At 40.5% G+C, this 20,745-nt stretch overlaps 2 protein-coding genes across 4 annotated transcripts in view; one reads left to right on the forward strand and one right to left on the reverse strand.

The window, feature by feature from the left end:
* Positions 1-11,435, reverse strand: part of Wdr37 (WD repeat domain 37) — a 62,985-nt gene extending 51,550 nt beyond the window's left edge. Inside the window, exons 1-3 of one of the 3 annotated variants that reach the window (XM_057786982.1) lie at positions 11,304-11,435; positions 6,600-6,720; positions 2,528-2,609 (exon numbers count right to left, since the gene is read on the reverse strand). The gene's annotated coding sequence lies outside the window, so the exon portion shown is untranslated. Of the gene's footprint in view, positions 1-1,861; positions 2,062-2,527; positions 2,761-6,599; positions 6,721-11,303 lie in introns of those variants that run through there. The other 2 variants (XM_057786980.1, XM_057786981.1) reach the window with 2 other exon arrangements.
* Positions 11,436-11,566: 131 nt separating this feature from the next.
* On the forward strand, positions 11,567-20,479 carry Idi1 (isopentenyl-diphosphate delta isomerase 1). Its single transcript, XM_057786983.1, has 5 exons — positions 11,567-11,750; positions 13,936-14,108; positions 14,988-15,080; positions 15,669-15,799; positions 18,255-20,479. The coding sequence occupies exons 1-5, from the start codon at positions 11,617-11,619 to the stop codon at positions 18,570-18,572; spliced, it is 849 nt and encodes a 282-aa protein (XP_057642966.1). The 5' UTR covers positions 11,567-11,616; the 3' UTR covers positions 18,573-20,479.
* The last annotated feature ends 266 nt before the right edge of the window (positions 20,480-20,745 follow it).

Raw genomic sequence — 20,745 nt, forward strand, 5'->3', positions numbered from 1 at the left:
GCTTTCTCTCTTCTCAAAAGGTCCTTTTTAGTATGTATGTTCAATATTAAATTGTTACTACCTACATTACCAGATTTTTATTAAGTACATAGGCGCAAAACGAGAGCTTGCTGAAGTAGTTTTTTAAGCAGTATAGCAAACTTGGTTTATGCTTTTACTTTAAATGATATAAAACACTACTCTCCATTCCATACCTTGCAAAAAGGACTTTATTTTTCTTAGAAAAAAGATACCTGCCTTATTTCAAAATAAATACTTGGTTTACTTCAAAAATATTAATTATATATAAAATAATGGTTATACAATTTGTACATGATAATACAATGTCACTGAATATCCAGAAATTCAATAAGTTAATACTATTACTACTTTATTATAATAGTACTTTTAGCTTAACTCCTAGAGGGCTGGAACACCAATGTAATGTCTAACCAGTATCAAAAAAGAGAATGGTCTTCACAAGCAACCTTGGAAATCTGTCACCAGCATTAAGTTGCTTAAAATGTTCTGTCACTGATGAGTCGAAGGCACAGGATGCAAACTTATCGATTCCAAGGATGACACTGAGCTGGCCAGCATCATTAATTAAATAAGCTACCACCAAGGTTTTATCTTAATAACTGAAAAGAGAAATTCAAATCTAGAATGAAATTTAATAGAAATAAAAACATTTTTTCCTTAGAGAAATCAGGACAGGATAACTGAAAACTCTTAGGGAGAATAAGAATAAGTTATTGGGGGAAATACCCAATCCCAACGATATTAGCTAAAGTCAAGGGCAAAGTAAGTTTATAGACCACCATATCTATAAAAGAAAAAAGAGAAGTAGTAGTAGTAGTATCAACACAGAGGAGGAGAACAGGAAGGAAACTTACTTAGTAAGATCTTGGGTTCAGAACTTTTTGCATGAAGCCTTGATATATGCACAACCTTCCAACAGCAAAAATGCGGCTGACATAAACACTACGGTCACACTATTACTACCTGCGGCCACTGGCCACTGCTCTAGTATCTCCTATGGGCAGCACTAATGGAAAACCTCTACTCCACTTAGGTCGTATTTATATACTATGCTCAAGTATGGAAACTAGATGTCAAAAGGAATCTACAAACACTCGAATTTGATCAGGAAAGTGACCAAAACAGCAAGGAAGGTAGCATAATTGAATATTTCTTAGAAAAGGAAAGGTATCCTGGAGGCATATTATCTTAAGCTGTACTACTTATTTAGAGGTAAACAGCTTCAGTAATGCTTTGAAGGCAAACTCGTAGGTCAAAATAATCAATTTAACGGAAACCCATCTGAACTTCAAAGAAACTACCCAGCAATCTACATTCGTGCAAGACAGTGGTGGAGAGCTAACGGAGTCTTCAAGCACAAGGAACGTCACTGAGTTCAAGTTGGATGATAAAACCTTTAAGAACCTGATCAATCGCTTGGTTATGTCGGCTCATAAATTGGGATCACATAACTATGCGACTTTTTGGTAAAACGGGCCTGTTGAGATGTCTTAAAATTAATGTCTATCTTCGGAGGTGGAAGTGTACAGCGGAAAGAAAAGGAGAAGTCTTCAGAAAGAGAAACAAAGGCGAGGCGGGGGTTTATCACTTCAGCATCTGCTCACCCTCCACTCTCCGTCCCCCACCCTTTCCCAGAGGCCGTACCCCCCCGTCTCTGAGGGCTCGAAGGTCACCGTCTTCAAAAGCCCTTCCAAGGGCTTCCCCCCAGGGCACAGCCAGCCTGGCAGACACCGCTTGGAGACACGGGGAAGCCAGAGGGCGCGCGCAGGGTTAGGACCGCATCCCTCGTCCACCTCGAAGCCTTGACCAGCTCGTCCCCACCGCCACCCCGACACCTCACCTCCTCCGGGCACCCGGGAAGGACGCCAAGTCAGACAGCGGGGAAGATGGCGTCACTTGTCAGAGCAGTAGCACTCGCCTCCCCCTGGGGCCAGCCCGGGTTGCACTCAAGTCGTGGGTCCCCAAGCAGCTCCCAGGACCGACCCGAGGCAGCGTAGAAAATCGGCCAATTCCCGCACTGGCACGACCCGGCGACCCGAACTGGCGCGCCCGCACTTCCGGTAACTGCGGAAGTCCCGCCCTCAGATACACTTCACAACCCACAGCCCGGAAGCCCCGCCCCACACCCAACGGCTGCGGAAGCTCTTCCCTGATTTCCTTCGCACAGTCCCACGAGCCTATCGCGCGCGGCCGGTCTCCTGTTTCGGCTTGCGGCTTTGGCGCGGGTTCCTGGCGGCCTCCACTGTGGCCTAGCTGTGAGCAGAGCCAAGACCCAGCGAGTGACTGCGGGAGAACGAGTATGACGCCCCCTGGTGGCGAAGCAGGCCCAGCATTTCCCCTGTCAGGCGCTTCCACAAGATGCCAGACACAGTTACTGCTACACCCCAAATCCTAAACCCTACAAACACGGTAGTACATAGGACCCTTGCAGGAATGGCTCCCGGGGACCCTGGAGCGTCGGTAACATGGAAAAGCACACGCAGTCTCCGGAGCCGTGGGTACTCACCACTGCAGGTGTTCCGGTGAGGGGTCCACGGTCAGGCAGGTTTTAAGTCCATCTGTCCTAAAATCTCGCGCAAGCCCAACGACTGGAAAGGAAAATAATCTATTCAAATGCAAGGTCAAGGGTACTCTAACTTAATGGATTTCAGGATCTCTCAAATCCAACCCGCTTTACAGGCTGACTTGCTGGGTACCACTTCGGCAGCTCTGCTATCTGGCTGCAGGAGAGTCTGATGGAGATAGAACTATTAATATTTCAGCTTATCTGCAGAAGATGACTCACCCAGTTTCCTTCTGAAATATCTGATCACCATTGGCTAAGAAGAGAACACAGAATCAGCTGTTCACTGCAAAAGGTGGGACTTGAGCTGCCCTTTTTTTTTTTACTTTAATCTAGGTTGGGAAGACCTACATAACAGACTGGAACCATTACATAAACAGCCTCCCTGTCTTTACGAGCAACTTTAACAGGGTGTTTAAAACTCACTTAAAGGAAAAGAATGAAAGTATTTCCCTCCTATGTAGGTCAACATTCTTCCTCTTCCTATAAAATAGAACTAAAGGTTAAGGTTCAAGAAGCAGTAATACAATATGTTTGTTGGAGAAGAAACAAATTTATCATATTTGGAGACTTAAATAACCAAAGCATTCTGTACAAGAAAATGGGGGAAGGGAGGGGGGCCTGCTTGTCTATTAAGTGTAATAATCAAAGCTTACCACTAGAAATAATTCTATAAAATGAACTGAGAAAGAGATTAAATTTCTCAGGGAAGATATTGTCAAACTTGGGGGCTGTGCTATTTAAATAAAATTTTATTTAGTAACAATGCATAAGATTCTCCTACTAGCAGTAGCGAGCAGAAAGAATTATGAACTGCAATTCCATACCCAAGTATCCACTAGGTGGCTTTGTTTGCAACAAAGCAGCCTCATTTAGATGTCACTTAAGATACTGTTAATGGAAGTACACTCTATCTTTGATATATTTAGAGTTCCACCAAGAAAAGAAAGAAGGGCTAAGTGCTCATACAGAAGACCTAGGTTCAATTCCCAACACCCACATGATGGCTCACAACTGTCTATAATTCTAGTTCCAGGGGATCCCGTGCCTTCTTCTGATCTCAGGTATGAGGCACACACATGGTGTACATACATACATATAGGTGAAATACTTGTACACATAAAATAAGAAAAAAGAAAAGTTTAAAGAAAAAACAGCCTAAAGTTACAGAGTAAGAGGCAGAAATGAAACTCTTCTTTGTGTATAATATTAGCCATTTAGAAGCAGCTGTATGAACTGAGTTGCATAAAAGAGCCTATGCATGTATACTGCATTACTGTGCATTCAGAATCCCACATCATCTCAAGAGTGTACACAAAGATGTCATTGTGGAGACATGGGCTCTAGGAACTGAACTTAGGTCCTTAAGAGCTTAGCTATGAGTCCATATAAAAACAAGTTGCATCTTCCAACAGCAAAGAAATATTGCTGTTATACAGGAATGAATAGGGAAAGGATTCCAAGGTACAATTCCCAAGTCTCATCTCTTTGCATATTAACCATGTGGATGTAGCTGTATGACTCTGAATTGTATACAGAGACCACTACATACAGGAAAGACTTCTGTTGTACATTCAGAATCATGCATTTGTGATGGAGGTGGTTTTTGTATTTTATCTGTTGCTTTCATTAGTTAACTAATAAAAAAAACTGCCTTAGCCCATTTGATAGGCCAAACCTTAGGTGGGTGGAGTAAACAGAAGAGAATGCTGAAAAAAAGAAGCCGAGTCAGAGAGTCGCCATGATTCTCCCACTCCAGACAGACGCAGGTTAAGATCCTCCCTGGTAAGCCAGCTCGTGGTACTACACAAAATATTAAAAATGGGTTAGATCAATATGTAAGAGCTAGCCAATAAGAGGTTAAAACTAATGGGCCAGACAGTGATTAAAAAAATACAATTTCCATGTAATTATTTTGGGGCATAAGCTAGCCATGCGGGCGGCTGGGTGCCGGGGACGCAGCCCCGCCACTCCTCATATTACAACACATTTGGATTGGAACAAGCAAGACCAAAGTTCTTGCTTATAGCTCCATATCCATCTGCAGTACATAGTGGAGCCTGGACAGCCTTTTGTAGTTTACATGCCTCTCTCTTGGGCTGGTTCCAGTCACTGTGGCTTTCTCTAGTAAATATTCCATTCTAGTATCTCCCATACTCTGGGGTCTCCATTGCAGCTTGAGGTTCACATTCACGGCTTCCTATATCACCATGCAGATACTGAGCACTGCCTATGCTCTGAGGCCTTCCTTTAAAATCTTGGTGGAATCCTCCATGACCACATTGCTCTTGTATCCTGTAAGCCTGCAAAACCAGCATCATATGGACAATGCCAAGTTCATCTGCCCAGATCCAGACCCTTTGGGTCATAGCAGTGTTGGCATCAGTTTCTGAATAACTGGACCTCAGAAAAGTATTTCTTCAGGTGGCCCTATACTTTGTGGCTCTGCAGTAATCTCAGGGGACAGTCAAAATGGGTTTACAGTTTTACATGCTGGATAGAGTTACCAAAATTCCTTGAAGGTATTTTTCACTATCCCAGTGCAAATTGCAAGATCTCTTTTCATTTTGCTTGTGGTTTTGTTTTGTTTGAGATGGTCTCATCAGGCAGTGGTAGTGCGCACTTTTAATCCCAGCACTTGGGAGGCAGGCATGTTAATCTCTTGAGTTCAAGACCAACCTGGTTTACAGAGTAAGTTCCAAGAGAGCCAGGACTACACAGAAAAATCCTGTTTGGAAAAACTGAGAGAAACAGAAGACAGAGGTGGGGGAGAGAGGAGGAGAGAGGAGAGGAGGGACATTTTCATACATATATATCACTATAGTTATTCTTATTAAATCCCTTTATTGCCCTTCTGTGCTCCTCCTATCCCCTCATTGGTCTCCTTCCTCTCCCCAAATAGTCCCTACTGGTTTCATTTTATGTATATTCTATTATTTACCCCATTGTTTGAACTCTCCTCCTTTAAACTGCAACCATAGTCCGTTCTACTTATATGTCCTTCAAAAATGTGTAAACATGTGTAGATGGATTTAAATATAGATTCCACATATGATAGAAAGTAAGGTACTCTTGTCTTTCTGAGTTTTGCTTATTTTGCTTAACATAAAGATCTGTGGCTACAAATATCCTTAACAACCACATCCTTCTGTGCCTCAGACATTGATTTGCTGCTCTTCTGGCCAGACTGCCTGCTTCTCCAATCTTTCTTCTCTGCTTTTGGCTCCCAATTCTCACTGAAAGTATGTCTTAAAAGCCTCCAGTCACGACTATAATATAACCTGAACACTAAGCTGTCTTCAATTTTCTCTCCTGAGTTCATTACCTTTGAACTTAGTACCTTAGAAAGTCTCAGAATGCGAGGAAAATACAGATAAATTCTTAGCTAGAATGTAAGCTTAGCTTGTATGATACCCAATGTAGTATTTGAAATTTCTATTAACACCAGAGACCTCCAGAGCAGTGCTTCCTGTCTGCATTTCTGCTACATTCTGGTCTTGAGTTCACACCAGAATAATATAACATTCTAGGCTTTTTCTAGACTACTTCTCCAAACTCTTACAAATTTCTCCTGCAAAACAATACCAAAGACTTAACAACCATATTATTACTGGGTATGGTAGCTCAAACTATAATTCCAACATAATCTCTCTCTCTCTCTCTCTCTCTCTCTCTCTCTCTCTCTCTCTCTCTCTCTCTCTGCTCTCTCTCTCTCTCTCACACACACACACACAGAGAGAGAGAGAGAGAGACACACACACACACACGCACTGTGTGGTTTATTCCCCTCTTCCTAAAGGATTCCAAATATTCAAAGAGAATCAACCATCCCGGTGGCTCAGGTCTGTAGCCACAACTACTCAGAAACTTGAGATGGGAGGATCCCAGGTTCCCTGCATGTCTGGGCTATACAGTGGGTTGAAGGCAAGACTGGGTAACTAAGTGAGAACCTGTCTCAAAGTTTATAAAAGTGGAAATAAAGAGCTGGATATGTAGTCCAGTAGTGCATGCTCACCTGACATGCATGAGGCCTCAGGCATGATCTTCAACCATGCGTCCGGCTCCTCGGACTCTAGTCAGTGAATATTTCTCAAACTAAGTGTGTTAATTAGCTTTCCATTGCTGTGATAATATGCCTGAGTAAACAGAAAATGAATTATTAATTTTAGTTGATCATTTCAGACGTTGCAGTCCATGGCTACTAAGGCTGTATTGACTTTGAGCCTGTGGGGACAGAGAGGCAGCCATCATGATAGAAATGGCACGAGAAGAAAACTGATCACCTTACTGAAACCAGGAAGACCATGGGCAGAAGAAAGAGCTTTGGGAATGTGTTTCCAGTGACCTAGTTCCTCCAACTACACTCTAGTCTGAAAATTTCCATTATCTCCTAACATATTCCTTCAGTTGCCAGTGAACTAAGGGGGTTAATCCACTGATAAAATCATAATGGTTATGATCTCATGACCCCAGGCTCAACCTCTGAGTCCTCCTGTGTTGCTACACTGGGGACCAAGCTTTCAACACATGACCCTTGAGGGACATTTTCTATCCAAACCATGAGCAATAAGGAAAAAGAATTTTCATATATTTATGTTTCTTTCTTTTTTGTTTTTTAAGATTTTAAAAATTCAGTTTATTGCTTGAATTATTCTACCACCTTGTTTCTTGCCTCATCATCCATAATACATAAAATACACAAAACTGCTTACAAAACTACTTACAATGCAATAATATAATAGTTGAAGAAAACCTCTGAAATCATGCCAAAGGTACAATATGTACAATGCAATCATATGTAATTAGGAAAAAAAGCAATTATTACTATATTGTTCATCTCAGTTTATGTTTTGAACCTTGTACTCACATTCTTGGTACTGTTGGTTGAACCAGAATAGGATTTGGATACACAGGCAGATATATGAGTCTAAATCAAGCAATCCATAACAAAGGCCAATTCAAAAAGAGGGCAAGACTTTCCAAATTAGTCCTCTGCAAAGTTTAGTTAAAACAGAGGGCATCTACCAACTGAGTCTAAGCTTGAAAGTATCTGAAAAGCTGAGGAATCCCCAGGAAGGAGACTATAGCCATGAAGTACTGAAAAACTCAAAGGCTAGTAATCCAGTTAAAAGTTAGGAACTGTTTCTGAGTTTCCCTGAAATATTAGAGGCTAGCAATATCTTTCTTCTCTTCCAACCTTCAAAAATGACACACAGATAAAGTACCTATCTGTTCGTGGGAACTTTTACTTCCCTTCTGTCTTTACAACCCTTGTCTCCTTTTCTAGTGGTGTTTTGTTCAAATAAAAACAAGCATGACACATTAAAATATTTCAAGCTAGCCGGGCGGTGGTGGCGCACGCCTTTAATCCCAGCACTCTGGAGGCAGAGGCAGGCAGATCTCTGTGAGTTCGAGGCCAGCCTGGTCTACAAGAGCTAGTTCCAGGACAGGAACCAAAAACTACGGAGAAACCCTGTCTCGAAAAATCAAAAAAAAAAAAAAAAAATATATATATATATATATATATATATATATATATATATATATTTCAAGCTAGGCATAGTGATGCATACCTGAAATCACAGCAGTTAGGGAGCCCGGGCACAAAGGTTATAAGTTCAAGATCAGCCTAAGGCTACATCACATCTCAGACACTTTGCTCTGCAATGGAGAAACACTACTAGTTCAAAGCAAGCCTGAAACTACATGATATTTCAGGCACTGACTGTCCTTGTAATAGAGAAAACACCATTAGTACAAGGCTAATCTGGATTACATATATTTTCAGTTTAGCAAGACCTTGTTATCTTCAAAAACTCCAGTCACAGGTCATGTTAGGTCTTTGGGAAAATGCTCCCTTTTAAAAGAAAATTTAACTTTTATATGAAAGCGTGTTTCCCTGCATTTATATATATGCATCACACGTGTGCCCGGTGTTAGTGGAGCCTACGTGTCAGGTCCCCAGAACTACAGTTACAAATGGTTATGTGCCATGTGGGTGCTGGGAACTGAATCCAGGTCAAGTGCGAGAGCAGCCAGTTCTTCATGGCTAAGCCATTTCTCTAGTGTGCCTCCCTCCCCATCTTGATGGGAAAAGCTGCAGGGTCATCTAGTTCAGAGTCTTCTGATAAAACAAAACAAAACAAAACAAAAAACAACAAAAACAAAAACACTCTGCTTAAACCATTTCAAACAGCTATATCTGGAATAATGCCTACAGGAGCCATGCTACAGGAGGAATAATTCAGCAGTGCACAGCTGTTGCTGTGAAGCTTCCTCATAGTGCCCATGGAGTAGTCAAAGTGACTGGCTACTTGACTGGCAGTCCTTTGTTCAAAGAATTCTAAGCACCAGAGAGGGGGTATCTGTTAATTAGGCAACAACCCTCACTTCCCATTTCAGCTAATATAAAAGAAAAATAACATAAAAAGGAATATTTAAATAAAGGCTTATTATCGCCATTATCAGTGACTTAATAGTATTTAGACGTGTTTTAACAAGGCTTCATTCCCGTCCTAGACCCACGGGGAAAGGTGCCTAATGTGTCTCAAGATTATTGGTGATATTAAGGTGATTGCATGATATAATGAAATATAAATAATGAAATGTACCAACATTTGGAAGTCTTGCTTAATTCAGTAACTAATTTTCCAAACGACCAATGCATATTACGAAATCATGCATAGGAAATATGTATTTAAGTTTACAACTAAAATCAGTGGATTCTAAAGTATCAGTATGAAATGTTCTCTTAAATTTCAAATTCTTTTTTTTTAATATTTATTTATTATGTATACAATATTCTGTCTGTGTGTGCCTGAAGGCCAGAAGGGGGCGCCAGACCTCTTTACAGATGGTTGTGAGCCACCATGTGGTTGCTGGGAATTGAACTCAGGACCTTTGGAAGAGCAGGCAATGTTCTTAACCACTGAGCCATCTCTCTAGCCCCTTAAATTTCAAATTCTTAAACCAGGTGTAGTGGTGCATGCCTGTAATCCCAGCACTAGGAAGGTGAACTCTGTAAGTTTCTGGCCAGTCTGATCTACAGAGTTCCAGGGCAGTCAGAGCTACAGTGAGATCCTGCCTCAAAAAAAGAAAAAAGAAAGAAAAAAAAAAAAAAGAAAGAAAAAAGAAAGAAAGAAAGAGTTCCAGATTTCAAAATGGGAAATAACTATTACAAAAAAAAAAAAAGGAAAGGAAAATCAGCACGTGTGCTTGTTTTATCAAAAAATAACCAGGGCTGGGGAAATGGCTCAGTCAGTAAAATGCTTGCCATGCAAATACAAGGATCTCAATCTGGATCCCCAGAACCCACATAAAAACTGGCCTGTAAGTGTACTTATATCCTACTAGTTTGTCACATAAAACGTTCTTCGTGTGTTTTAGCTGATACAACACATGCATCTCGGTGTCCAGAGTATCTAGAGACCAACAAGTTTGAAAAATGTGCTTTGCACTGCTCAGCTGGCAAATTCAAGATAATCAAATTCCACAGGCATTGGGCTGGGAAGAGGGTTGGGCAAAGTGTGAAGGCATTAAAAAACTGAGCTCAAATCCCCAGCACCCATGTATAAAACCAGGCATTATCAGTGTATCTATAATTCCAAACAGGGAAGCAGAGCATGAGGAGTGGCTGGCTATCCAATCTCAACTATCAATGAGCTCCAATTTCAAAGAGAATTTCAATTTTCTTCGATTTCAATTTTTTTCTCTTAAAAAATAAGATTGGAGGGGGCTGGAGAGATGGCTCAGAGGTTAAGAGCATTGCCTGCTCTTCCAAAGGTCCTGAGTTCAATTCCCAGCAACCACATGGTGGCTCACAACCATCTGTAACGAGGTCTGGTGCCCTCTTCTGGCATGCAGGCATACACACAGACAGAATATTGTATACATAATAAATAAATAAGTATTTAAAAAAAAATAATAAGATTGGAGGGGCTAGCGAGATGACTCCGTGGGTCAAGGCATCTACCCCCCAAGCCTGAATGAAGACCTGAGCTTGTTACTAAGGACCCACGTGGTGAAAGGAGAAAAATAACTGACTCTCTTAGCTGTCCTCTAACCTCCCCCAGAGCATTGTGGTACACCCACACCCACTCACACAAAATAAATAAATCTATAATTCTTAAAATGTTTACTCAAAAAAAAAAAAAGCGAGAGGAAGGCATCATGTACCTGAACAAATTACATTCGCTACACAAAAATTAAATGATTTGATGTAATAAACGAACTTTTTCCCAATTACATATCTCATAATTATTAAACACACAAACCTCATATAACCTGTAGTGAGAGACTGTGAACATATAACCTTGCTTTCCTAAATTTATTAAGAATGGATTGTCACAGGATGGTTTAATGACTATCAATTAATCCAGTACAAACTTTGCTGAACAATTTATTCCGCATTGCAAAGCAGCTTGGGAATATAGCAAGCATATTGGGGAGGTAGGGGTAAATCTTCCAAACTAACATATTAACAATGATTTCTTGATTCTTCTTAATTTTCATCAAGTCCCACTAGAGTTTCATTCCGCCCTCTAGGTCTGATTTTAAAAAACAGAATATCGGATTGGGCAGGACCCCAAGGTTCCCTGTCACAAGGAGGAAAAGCTGAGACGTTCCTGTGTAAAGAACTGCACTCGCCAGGGGTCCTGTCTCAAGGCGTCTGACATCATCACGCACACACACCCGAGCAGCGTCTGGGACGCGCCCTGACCTTGTCGCCAGCTGATTGGCGAGCCCGGGCAAGATCGAAGGTGCCATTGGTTGGCGATCGATTGGGTCGCACCATCCTCAAGACGCCTTCCCGGTAGAAAAGCTTTCCTTCCTCGAGGCAGACAGGCGTGCTGGACGTTCCAGCTGTGCACTAGGAACCGCCAACACCCTCGACCGCGGCCCAGTTCCGCAGCCACTTCTCGAAACCTCCGGAGAGTTTTTCGGAGCCAAGCGCCAGGGAGGTGGTGCCACCGAGCGCAAGCCTGGCGCGGCCGTGGACGTCAGGCTTACACTAGTGGCAATTGGCTGAGGCTATGTGGTGCGGACGAGTGCTGGCGCAAGTGATTGGACGTGTCTTTAGGGGGCGGGGCCTGGAGGCGGGGCTTGCTGCGAAGAGCGTTGAAATAAGGCGCACAGGACTTCACAGCATTTCTAGCTGGAATCTCTGGTAAGTGTGACTTCGGTGAAGGATGGAGCGAGGGGACCAGGAGGGGCTGGGTGACAGGATGAGGCTGAGGTGACACGATTTCCCACCTCTGCTAGCCATGGTGGACCTGAGTTCTGGCCGCCTGGTACCGTTGCCTCATTCTAGGCTTTGATCCACTTGGGCGGGATGGGTGGTCTATTGTGTCCGAGGGGCAGTGCATCGGGTCCACCGGGCTTTCCGTGGAGATGCCCTGAGGAGCGATCCAATCAATAGTCCAAGAAATACTGCGGTTCATAGCTCTTGGGAAACTGAGTTAGAAAAAGGGAGCTGACTTAACTTGAGAAAATGTAGTCTTTGCTTCAGTTTGGAGCACCTCACCCCTCTTCTTCCAGTATTGAATAAATAGGTCAATTCCTAAGCTGCGTTCTTCTATTTGGGAGACTTGCAGGTGTTGTAGTTGGTAAATATCCATGTGGGTTTTATCTTTTTCTCGAGTTCGATGGTGTGTATTTTTCTTATCTTTAAATGAATAATTTTATTCTGTAATCATGGAGTTGATTCTTAATATCCCGGCATTATGAGTTAAAGACATTGTTCAAAAAGTTTAGTAAGCCGGGCGGTGGTGGCGCACGCCTTTAATCCCAGCACTCGGGAGGCAGAGGCAGGCGGATCTCTGTGAGTTCGAGACCAGCCTGGTCTACAGAGCTAGTTCCAGGACAGGCTCCAAAACCACAGAGAAACCCTGTCTCGAAAAAAAACCAAAAAAAAAAAAAAAAAAAAAAAAGTTTAGTAATTCCACAAGAATGAAATCTACTTTAGGATTTTAAATTAGCCTATGAACATTGTAAATATATCCTGTGAGCTCAAGTCCATTTTTACTTCTTACAGTGCTTGTCCTTTTAATGGAATAATTAACCTGTTTATTTAGTATTTGATATTTAGCCTCATTGTCATCAGTGATATTCCCCTTTCCCCCAGTTAGTTTATTCTGTACTGTATTTAGTTTTAGAAAGTTATATTAGGTAGCCATTCAGTGGTATGTTTCAACTCCGGTAATCAGTATATTTGAAATTAGAGAACATGGACTCTTCAAAATAGTGTGGGAAAACTTATTTTTAAAAACACTGGGAAGATATGTAAGGTACTCTTACAAGCATTAGAAAAGTTAGAAACTGCTGGATAGAGGTGCAAAATATGTTAAAATACAGAAATATTAAAAATACCAAAATACTTAAGGAGTTAGAGTTCAGAAAATTAAGTGTCTACACTAAGGTCAGGATGTTTGAACTATAACCTAATATGTTATAAATATTTTTCTGGAGAAAAATTTTGTGACATGGGGATTAAGTGAAACTTAGATTTTAATGTCCATAAATTGAAGACTGATTAGAACATAGCTGCACTTAATTTCACATTGTCTAGTTTAGGCGTTGCCTAGTTCTTGCACTTATAAAGGCAGAATTGACTATTAATTCACCGTTTTTTTAAAAAATGCCAGGAACTGCTCTAAGGCATCCACTTGAATATAGTGAATAAAATTTTTGCCTCTTCATCAAAAATATCATCTATATATTGCCTTAGGAGAACTGACAAAATAGTTGCATAAATCTTTTTTGACTATGAGCCCAGGTTGAAAATTGGGTAAAATCTTACTAGGACATTGTCTATAGGATTGTGAATTGGAATTTGAAAACTGGATTTTAATGAACATTGATGTGTAGTGTTCTTTAGCAGCTGTGCTGAGGAAGTGAATGGTAAAAGTACTCGGGCAGACTGTGGGAACATATAATAAAGAATCCAGAGATTGTTATGGAAAAATAGAATGAAACGTTAGGTTGGAGCCAGATCACGCATGGGAAAATATGTAAAGAAAAATACTCCAAGGGAGAAGAGTTGACTTTCCAATGCTCCAAGAGGCGTCTGCTCGGTAATTTGCACAGAACACTGAGTTACCCTGTTAGAGCAACTGTCATAGAATGCTAGTTGTGATTGTAGGAGAAATGACAGTCAAGGTAGGGGCGAGTGTTTGGCCAGTGGCATCCTTGGAGAAGCCCAAGGGCGATGGAATGGTGAGGTGGCAGATGGGAACAGTAAGCATAATTGTAAGCTTAATGACTGAACTAGTTCCTCAGCTCGACTCTAGATATTCTTAACTACATATATGCCATTTAGAAAACGCTAATATGATGATCTTTCTTAATGTCAGTGTTCTAGGTCAGATCAGACATTCTCTCACAATGCCTGAAATAAATACCAGCCATCTTGATGAACAACAGGTTCAACTTCTGGCAGAGATGTGTATTCTTATTGATGAAAATGACAATAAAATTGGGGCTGACACCAAGAAAAATTGTCACCTGAATGAAAACATTGACAAAGGTACTGTTTTAAAATAGTCTTTGTTATAAAGTGATTTGTCTAGACTTTTCCAGTTAGCTGAGAAAAATATTAGAATAAAAGGAATGTTTTCCCCTTTGGGGCTGGGGAGGTTCTCACTGTGTAGCTCTGGCTGGCTACTCTGCAGAAATCTGCCTCCTGAGTGCTGAGAGATCCATTTCTTTTTTTTTTTTTTTTTTTTTTTTTTTTTTGGTTTTTCGAGACAAGGTTTCTCTGTGGCTTTGGAGCCTGTCCTGGAACTCCCTTTGTAGCCCAGGCTGGCCTTGAACTCCCAGAGATCCGCCTGCCTCTGCCTCCCGAGTGCTGGAATTAAAGGCGTGCGCCACCACCGCCCGGCTGAGAGATCCATTTCTTAATGATACATTTCATTCCAATTAAGCAGTGTAGTGATAAAATCTGCCTTGCTACCTCTCTTGTAATATTTCTTTCCACTTTGTGTATCTTACTAAACTGCTTGAGAATTATTCTGGGCACATAGAGAAGAAATAGACTATTAAGAGACTACTCAAGCCTCATATTTTGAAGACTAGAGAGAGAAGTAGGTGTTGAAGGGAAGCATGAACCTACACACACACACACACACACCACACACACCACACACTCACAGCAGGAAACTAAATGGTCTGGGTTAGTGGTTACAAAAGCGTTTGGCCTGCCTCAAAGCTGCCACCACTGCCATTCCTTTCACTTGGTGACTGAGTCTTACTGGTGTGCTGGAACTATTCTCCATAACGTCCATACAGAAGTTCCTGTTAATAACAGAACTGTCAGCAAATTCCTAGTCATATTCTCATCTGCAAGAGGGAAAACTGGACAAATAACGGGCATTTTCTAACCAGTCATACTTCTTTTTGCTTTTAGGATTGTTGCATCGAGCTTTTAGTGTCTTCTTATTTAATACTGAAAATAAGCTCTTGTTACAGCAGAGATCAGATGCTAAAATTACCTTTCCAGGTTAGTATATTTAATGCACAAGGTAGATTCTACTGGGAACTATATTAATCTGATTGAACTTCTTAGTGCCAAGGTTCAAAAGGAATAGCTTGGTAAATGGCTTCATTTATATTTACTTTAATAAGCTTATCCAATGAGTATAACCTTAATATCTGAATTATCTCTATGTTTTCATCTTCTTGGTTTTAAGAAAGCATTAAAACTTATCCATAACTGTCTTTTAGAAAATAATATAGAAGAAAAACAAAGAAAATAATATAGGTAGCCCATTGTAACTGACTCAAAACTCTGTTCATCTGACTACTTATAAAAACTTCCATGAGGGCTGGAGAGATGGCTCAGAGGTTAAGAGCACTGACTGCTCTTCCAGAGGTCCTGAGTTCAATTCCCAGCAACCACATGGTGGCTCACAACCATCTGTAATGAGATCTGGCGCCGTCTTCTGGCATGCGGGCATACATCGAGGCAGAATGTTGTATACATAATAAATAAATCTTTAAAAAAAAAAAAAAAAAAAAAAAAACTTCCATGATCTTTCAGACCTAATTTGAAGAGAAGTTTATCTTGGTTCATATTACTATTTTCCAGGTTGTTTCACCAATAGTTGCTGTAGTCATCCATTAAGTAATCCAGGGGAGCTTGAAGAAAACAACGCCATCGGTGTGAAACGAGCTGCGCAGAGGCGCTTGAAAGCGGAACTGGGCATCCCCTTAGAAGAGGTAATCAGTCTATCAGAGAGCTTGCAGCCTAGATCTAAATCACTCTTTCAATATTGTCTGATAACCAAAAAGAAATTTTCAGCAATGCTTTGAGTAGAACCCAGAGTTTTGTACGTTCCTGACAAGTACACTTCCACTAAGTTACAGTTCCAGGCCAAGAATTTTGTTTTGAGACAGAGTTTCACTATGTAGCCCAATCCTCCTGCCTCAGTCTCCCAAATTGCTGTGATTACAGTAGTATAGGTCTGTGCTTTATAGCTTCCTAATTTATAGAATTAGCCCTTCAATAAGAAATATTAGAATATTATGTGCATTTTATTGTTTTTTGTTTGTTTGTTTGTTTTTTGAGACAGGGTTTCTCTGTAGCTTTAGAGCCTATCCTGGAACTCGCTCTGTAGACCAGGATGGCCTCGAACTCACAAGGATCCACGTGCCTCTGCCTCCCGAGTGCTAGGATTAAAGGTGTGTACACCATCGCCTGACTTGTTTTGTTTTGTTTTTGTTGAGACAGTGTCTTGCTATATAGCTCATCCTGGTTTCCAACAAACAATATGCTTGTTTTTGCCTCCTAAATGCTGGGATTATTGGCATGCCTTCCAAACTCAGCCAAATTTTTGTTTCTCTTTCTTAAAAAATACCTTTTCATTTTATGATTTGCCTACACTGATGTGCACCACATATGTGCCTAGTGCCCAAGGAGACCAGAAAGCGGGTGTTAGAGCCCCAGGAACTGGAGTGGCAAATGGCTTTGAGCCCCATGTGGATGCTGGAACTGAACCTGGGTTCTGGAAGAGTAGCTGGTACTCCTAACTGCTGATCCATCTCTCCAGCCTCTTTTCAAAACTTTTTAATATCTATTTTTATTTTATGTCTCTGTTTTTCTTGCATGCATGTCTTATGTGCCATGTGTATGCAGTATAAGAGGAGGCTAAAAGAGGGAATTCAGCCCCTTGGAACTAGAGTTAAGGCTAATTGTTAGCTGCCATGTTGGTGCTAGGACTCAAACCTTAGTCCTGTGGAGAAACAAGCCAGTACTCTTACTGCTGAGCTCTCTCTCCAGCCTCCGTCTTTCTGAGATGTGATGGATCTCATGTAGCTGAAGATCTTGATGATCCGCCTGCCTTCATTTTCCTAGTGCTGAGAATACAGGTATGCACCTTGCGTAGTTTATGTGGTGCTAAGGATGGAACCCAGCTCTTCATCCACGCTTGGCAAGTCACTGAGCTAAATCGTAGTACTCAGGAGGCAGAGGTAGGTGGTTCTCTGAGTCTCAGGCCAGATTTATCTGCATAGCAAGTTCTGAGCTAGCCAGGGCTACCTGGAGAGACTTTGCCTCAAAAGAAAAATAGATAAATAAATAAATAAAATAAAGTGTGTGTGTGTGTGTGTGTGTGTGTGTGTGTGTGTGTGTGTGTGTGTGTAATTTAAGGGAACAATTCAAAGGAGGGAAAAGGTTGTTTCAATTTACTTAGATTTGTGGTTCATGTTCCTAAGGATGTCTACAAGGCAGCATTCATCTCTGATTTGCTCAGTTATAATAGACTGGTATATCAATATTAAGCAAAACTAGGACTGTGATTTTAAGAAACCAAAATTTAGGGCTAGCTAGCCTGGCGCTCACTGTGTAGACCACGCTATTCTTGAACTCTCAGAGATTTGCCAGCATGCTGGGACTAAAGATGCATACCACCATGCCTTACTGAATTGTTCTCTTTGAAAATTAAGACAAAGTGTCTCACATCTATTGAAACAAAAAAAAGTGTTTTTTTGTAATAGCAACTTTAAAATATGAATGCATTCTATTTTGAGAAACTGTTCTATATTGAGTAACATTCTAGTTTGAGTAACTATTTTTTAATACTTTGAAAAAATTGACTTATGTTTGGTCTTGGGAATAAAAAATTTAGACACTCAAAATAGTAATAATTTTTCATATATCATCAATAGGAGAATAATTCTTTAAAAGCTCTGGTTATAAAACTACACTGCTGCCATTCAAGATATTGTTAAAGGGCTGGAGAGATGGCTCAGCACTTAAGAGCACTGCTGCCTTCCAGAGGACCCGTGTTTAGAACTCTACACCAACACGGCAGCTTACAATCCTCTAACTCCAGTTCCAAGGGATCCGTTGTTCTCTTCTCGTCTCCCAGAAGCCACAGTGGCGCACAGACACATGGAGGCAAGACACTCATACACAAAAATAATTTAAAAGACAAAGACATTCTTGAGATGTGTTGGTTTTAGGTTATCTTTTGTCATTAGTTTATCTTTTAATATTTTGAAACAGTGTCTCACTGTGTATCCCTGGCTAGCTTGGCACTCACTGTGTAGATCAAACTGGCCTCAAACTCAGAAACACCCACCTATGCCTCCTGAGTACTAGATTAAAGACATGCACCACTATGCCTGACCTCATTGGTAGTATTATTAATTGAGTTTTCTTTTTATGTTGTAGGTTGATCCAAAGGAAATGCATTATCTAACACGAATTTACTACAAGGCCCAGTCTGATGGTATATGGGGTGAACATGAAATTGATTATATTTTGTTTCTGAGGAAGAATGTAACACTGAATCCAGATCCCAATGAGATTAAAAGCTATTGCTATGTATCAAAGGAAGAACTCAAAGAAATGATGAAGAAAGCAGCCAGTGGTGAAATTAAGTTAACTCCATGGTTTAAAATTATTGCAGACACTTTTCTCTTTAAATGGTGGGATAACTTAAACCATTTGAGTCAGTTTGTTGACCATGAAAAAATACATAGAATGTAAATGTGTAAATGAGTTGAAAATTTTTCTACCTTGTAAGAATGTTTTTTTGTTTTGTTTTGAACTGGACTCCCTTGTATAATACATAGGTATTTTACAACCATATTTTGTTTGAGAAAAAAGCCCAATTGACTTTCAGTAGTTTGTATGTATGTATGCACTACTGTTTATAAAAGATATGAGAGGTTATTGCAAAATTATGCCATAAATAAAACTTAATTTAGCCTGTCCAAATACATGACTATGATAAAGAAATAAGTAGAACTCTTCATTTTTTACATTTTCACAAACATTTTCAGAACACTTTGCTATTCCTGTTTTTATACCATTAAATTTTATCATAGGCCAGAAAAATGAGCAAAAGAGTTTACTTAGTTGTTTCACAACAGCACTGATAGATTAAATGGTCAAGGCTGGGGATACGCTCAGTGGTACCATGATTGCCTTGCAGGCATGAAGTCATGGGTTGTTGAGTTCCTAGTCCTTAAAATAATTATAACACTAATAACAGGCACAGCAGATTCAAGGGGGAGTAAATGGTATCCAGTCATCCCTCCTAATCTCAGGACTCCCTTCAAAACTAAAGTTCTGGGGGGCTGGAGAGATGGCTCAGTGGTTAAGAGTACTGCCTGCTCTTCCAAAGGTCCTGAGTTCAATTCCCGGCAACCACATGGTGGCTCACAACCATCTGTAATGAGGTCTGGTGCCCTCTTCTGGCCTGCAGACATGCACACAGACAGAATATAGTATACATAATAAATAAATAAATATTAAAAAAAAAACTAAAGTTCTGGAAGTTCGAGTCTTGTACAATATGACGTTGTATTTGATGTATTCACACGTCACCTCATCTCTGGGTTGGTTGTAGCACTGACCAAAGTGTAAATGCTAATGTGTATGGTTGTTATACTAGTGATCAGTGCACATCAAATTTAATATACAATTGGTTTGAACCATTGGGTGCTTAGCCCACAGTTTTGAAAGGCCTTTTCTATATGTTAATTTCTGTCATTTTTGGGTGATTTTATGCTTTAACCGTCCTGAAATTATTTTATTGCTTAAAGTTAACTATTATTTTTTAGTGGTGATGGTAACTGGTTGATTCTTTTAAATAGTTATTTACCATTTAACAAAATCCGTTCTTCATTAGGGTAAAAGAGATGCTAGTTACAAGGTGGGAGTGAGTTCTTTAACAGGAGTTGAGAAGACTCTTAGCACCACCAGCACTGGGCTTGGATAATCTTGTTTTAGGGGTCTGACCTGGGTGGGGTGTTTAGTAGCATATCTGCACCCTTACACTCAATAGAATTTAGCACCCCTTTTCTAAGACAACAGAAAAATGGAGAGGGGGGTGAGTTTTGAGACAGGGTCTCTCTGTGTAGCCCTGGTTTTTCTAGACTCACTCTGTAGACCAGGCTAGCTTTGGAACTCGGGATGCACCTGCCTCTGTCTCCCAAGTGCTAGTAGTAAAGGCCTGCACCATCATACCCAGCAACAACCAGAATTTCAGTGGATAATACCAAGTGTCCGATAGGAGCAGAGACACCGCTGGTAGAGAACCACTGTAGGCAGGGCTTACTTTAGAAGTGGAAACAGGAGGGAATAGCAGTGAGGAAGGTGACAAGGAATAGATAGATGTTATAAGCATATATTGAGATTCTGATGTTATAGGACAGGCATATGTTGAGATTGTGTCTTGATTGATGTACTGTTTAAAACTTGCCATTGGTGTGTCAAATTTGAGATCTTAAGAGAACTTTAGACTTAAGTGCTGTATAATAAATACTTTTTACTTACAAAAACTATAAATTTTAATTTCTTGATAATTCAGAACAATTGATTTATCTTTGAAGATAACAGCTATGTAGCAAATATTTATTGAAAATTAAAAATAAATTATTTTAATATTGTCTGGTTTGTTAATGTCTGGATATAATAGGTTAGTCTGCATATTTTATCTTATAATGATAAATGCTGTGTACCTTAAACGTATTTAAAGTAACTTCTAGCTTTATTTTATACGAATTGGGGACTGACTACATATAGTTAGTTTCTCAGTAGCTTTATATATCTAATGGCTGTCATACTGAACAGTGGTCTTAGACTGCAAGCTGGGACTGTGTAAAGGCAAGCAAGTGCTAGGAAGTGCTGTGCTGCTGCTTAGGATGTGTGTATA

Source organism: Chionomys nivalis, chromosome 13 (assembly GCF_950005125.1).
Source record: "Chionomys nivalis chromosome 13, mChiNiv1.1, whole genome shotgun sequence".
NCBI lineage: Eukaryota > Metazoa > Chordata > Mammalia > Rodentia > Cricetidae > Chionomys > Chionomys nivalis.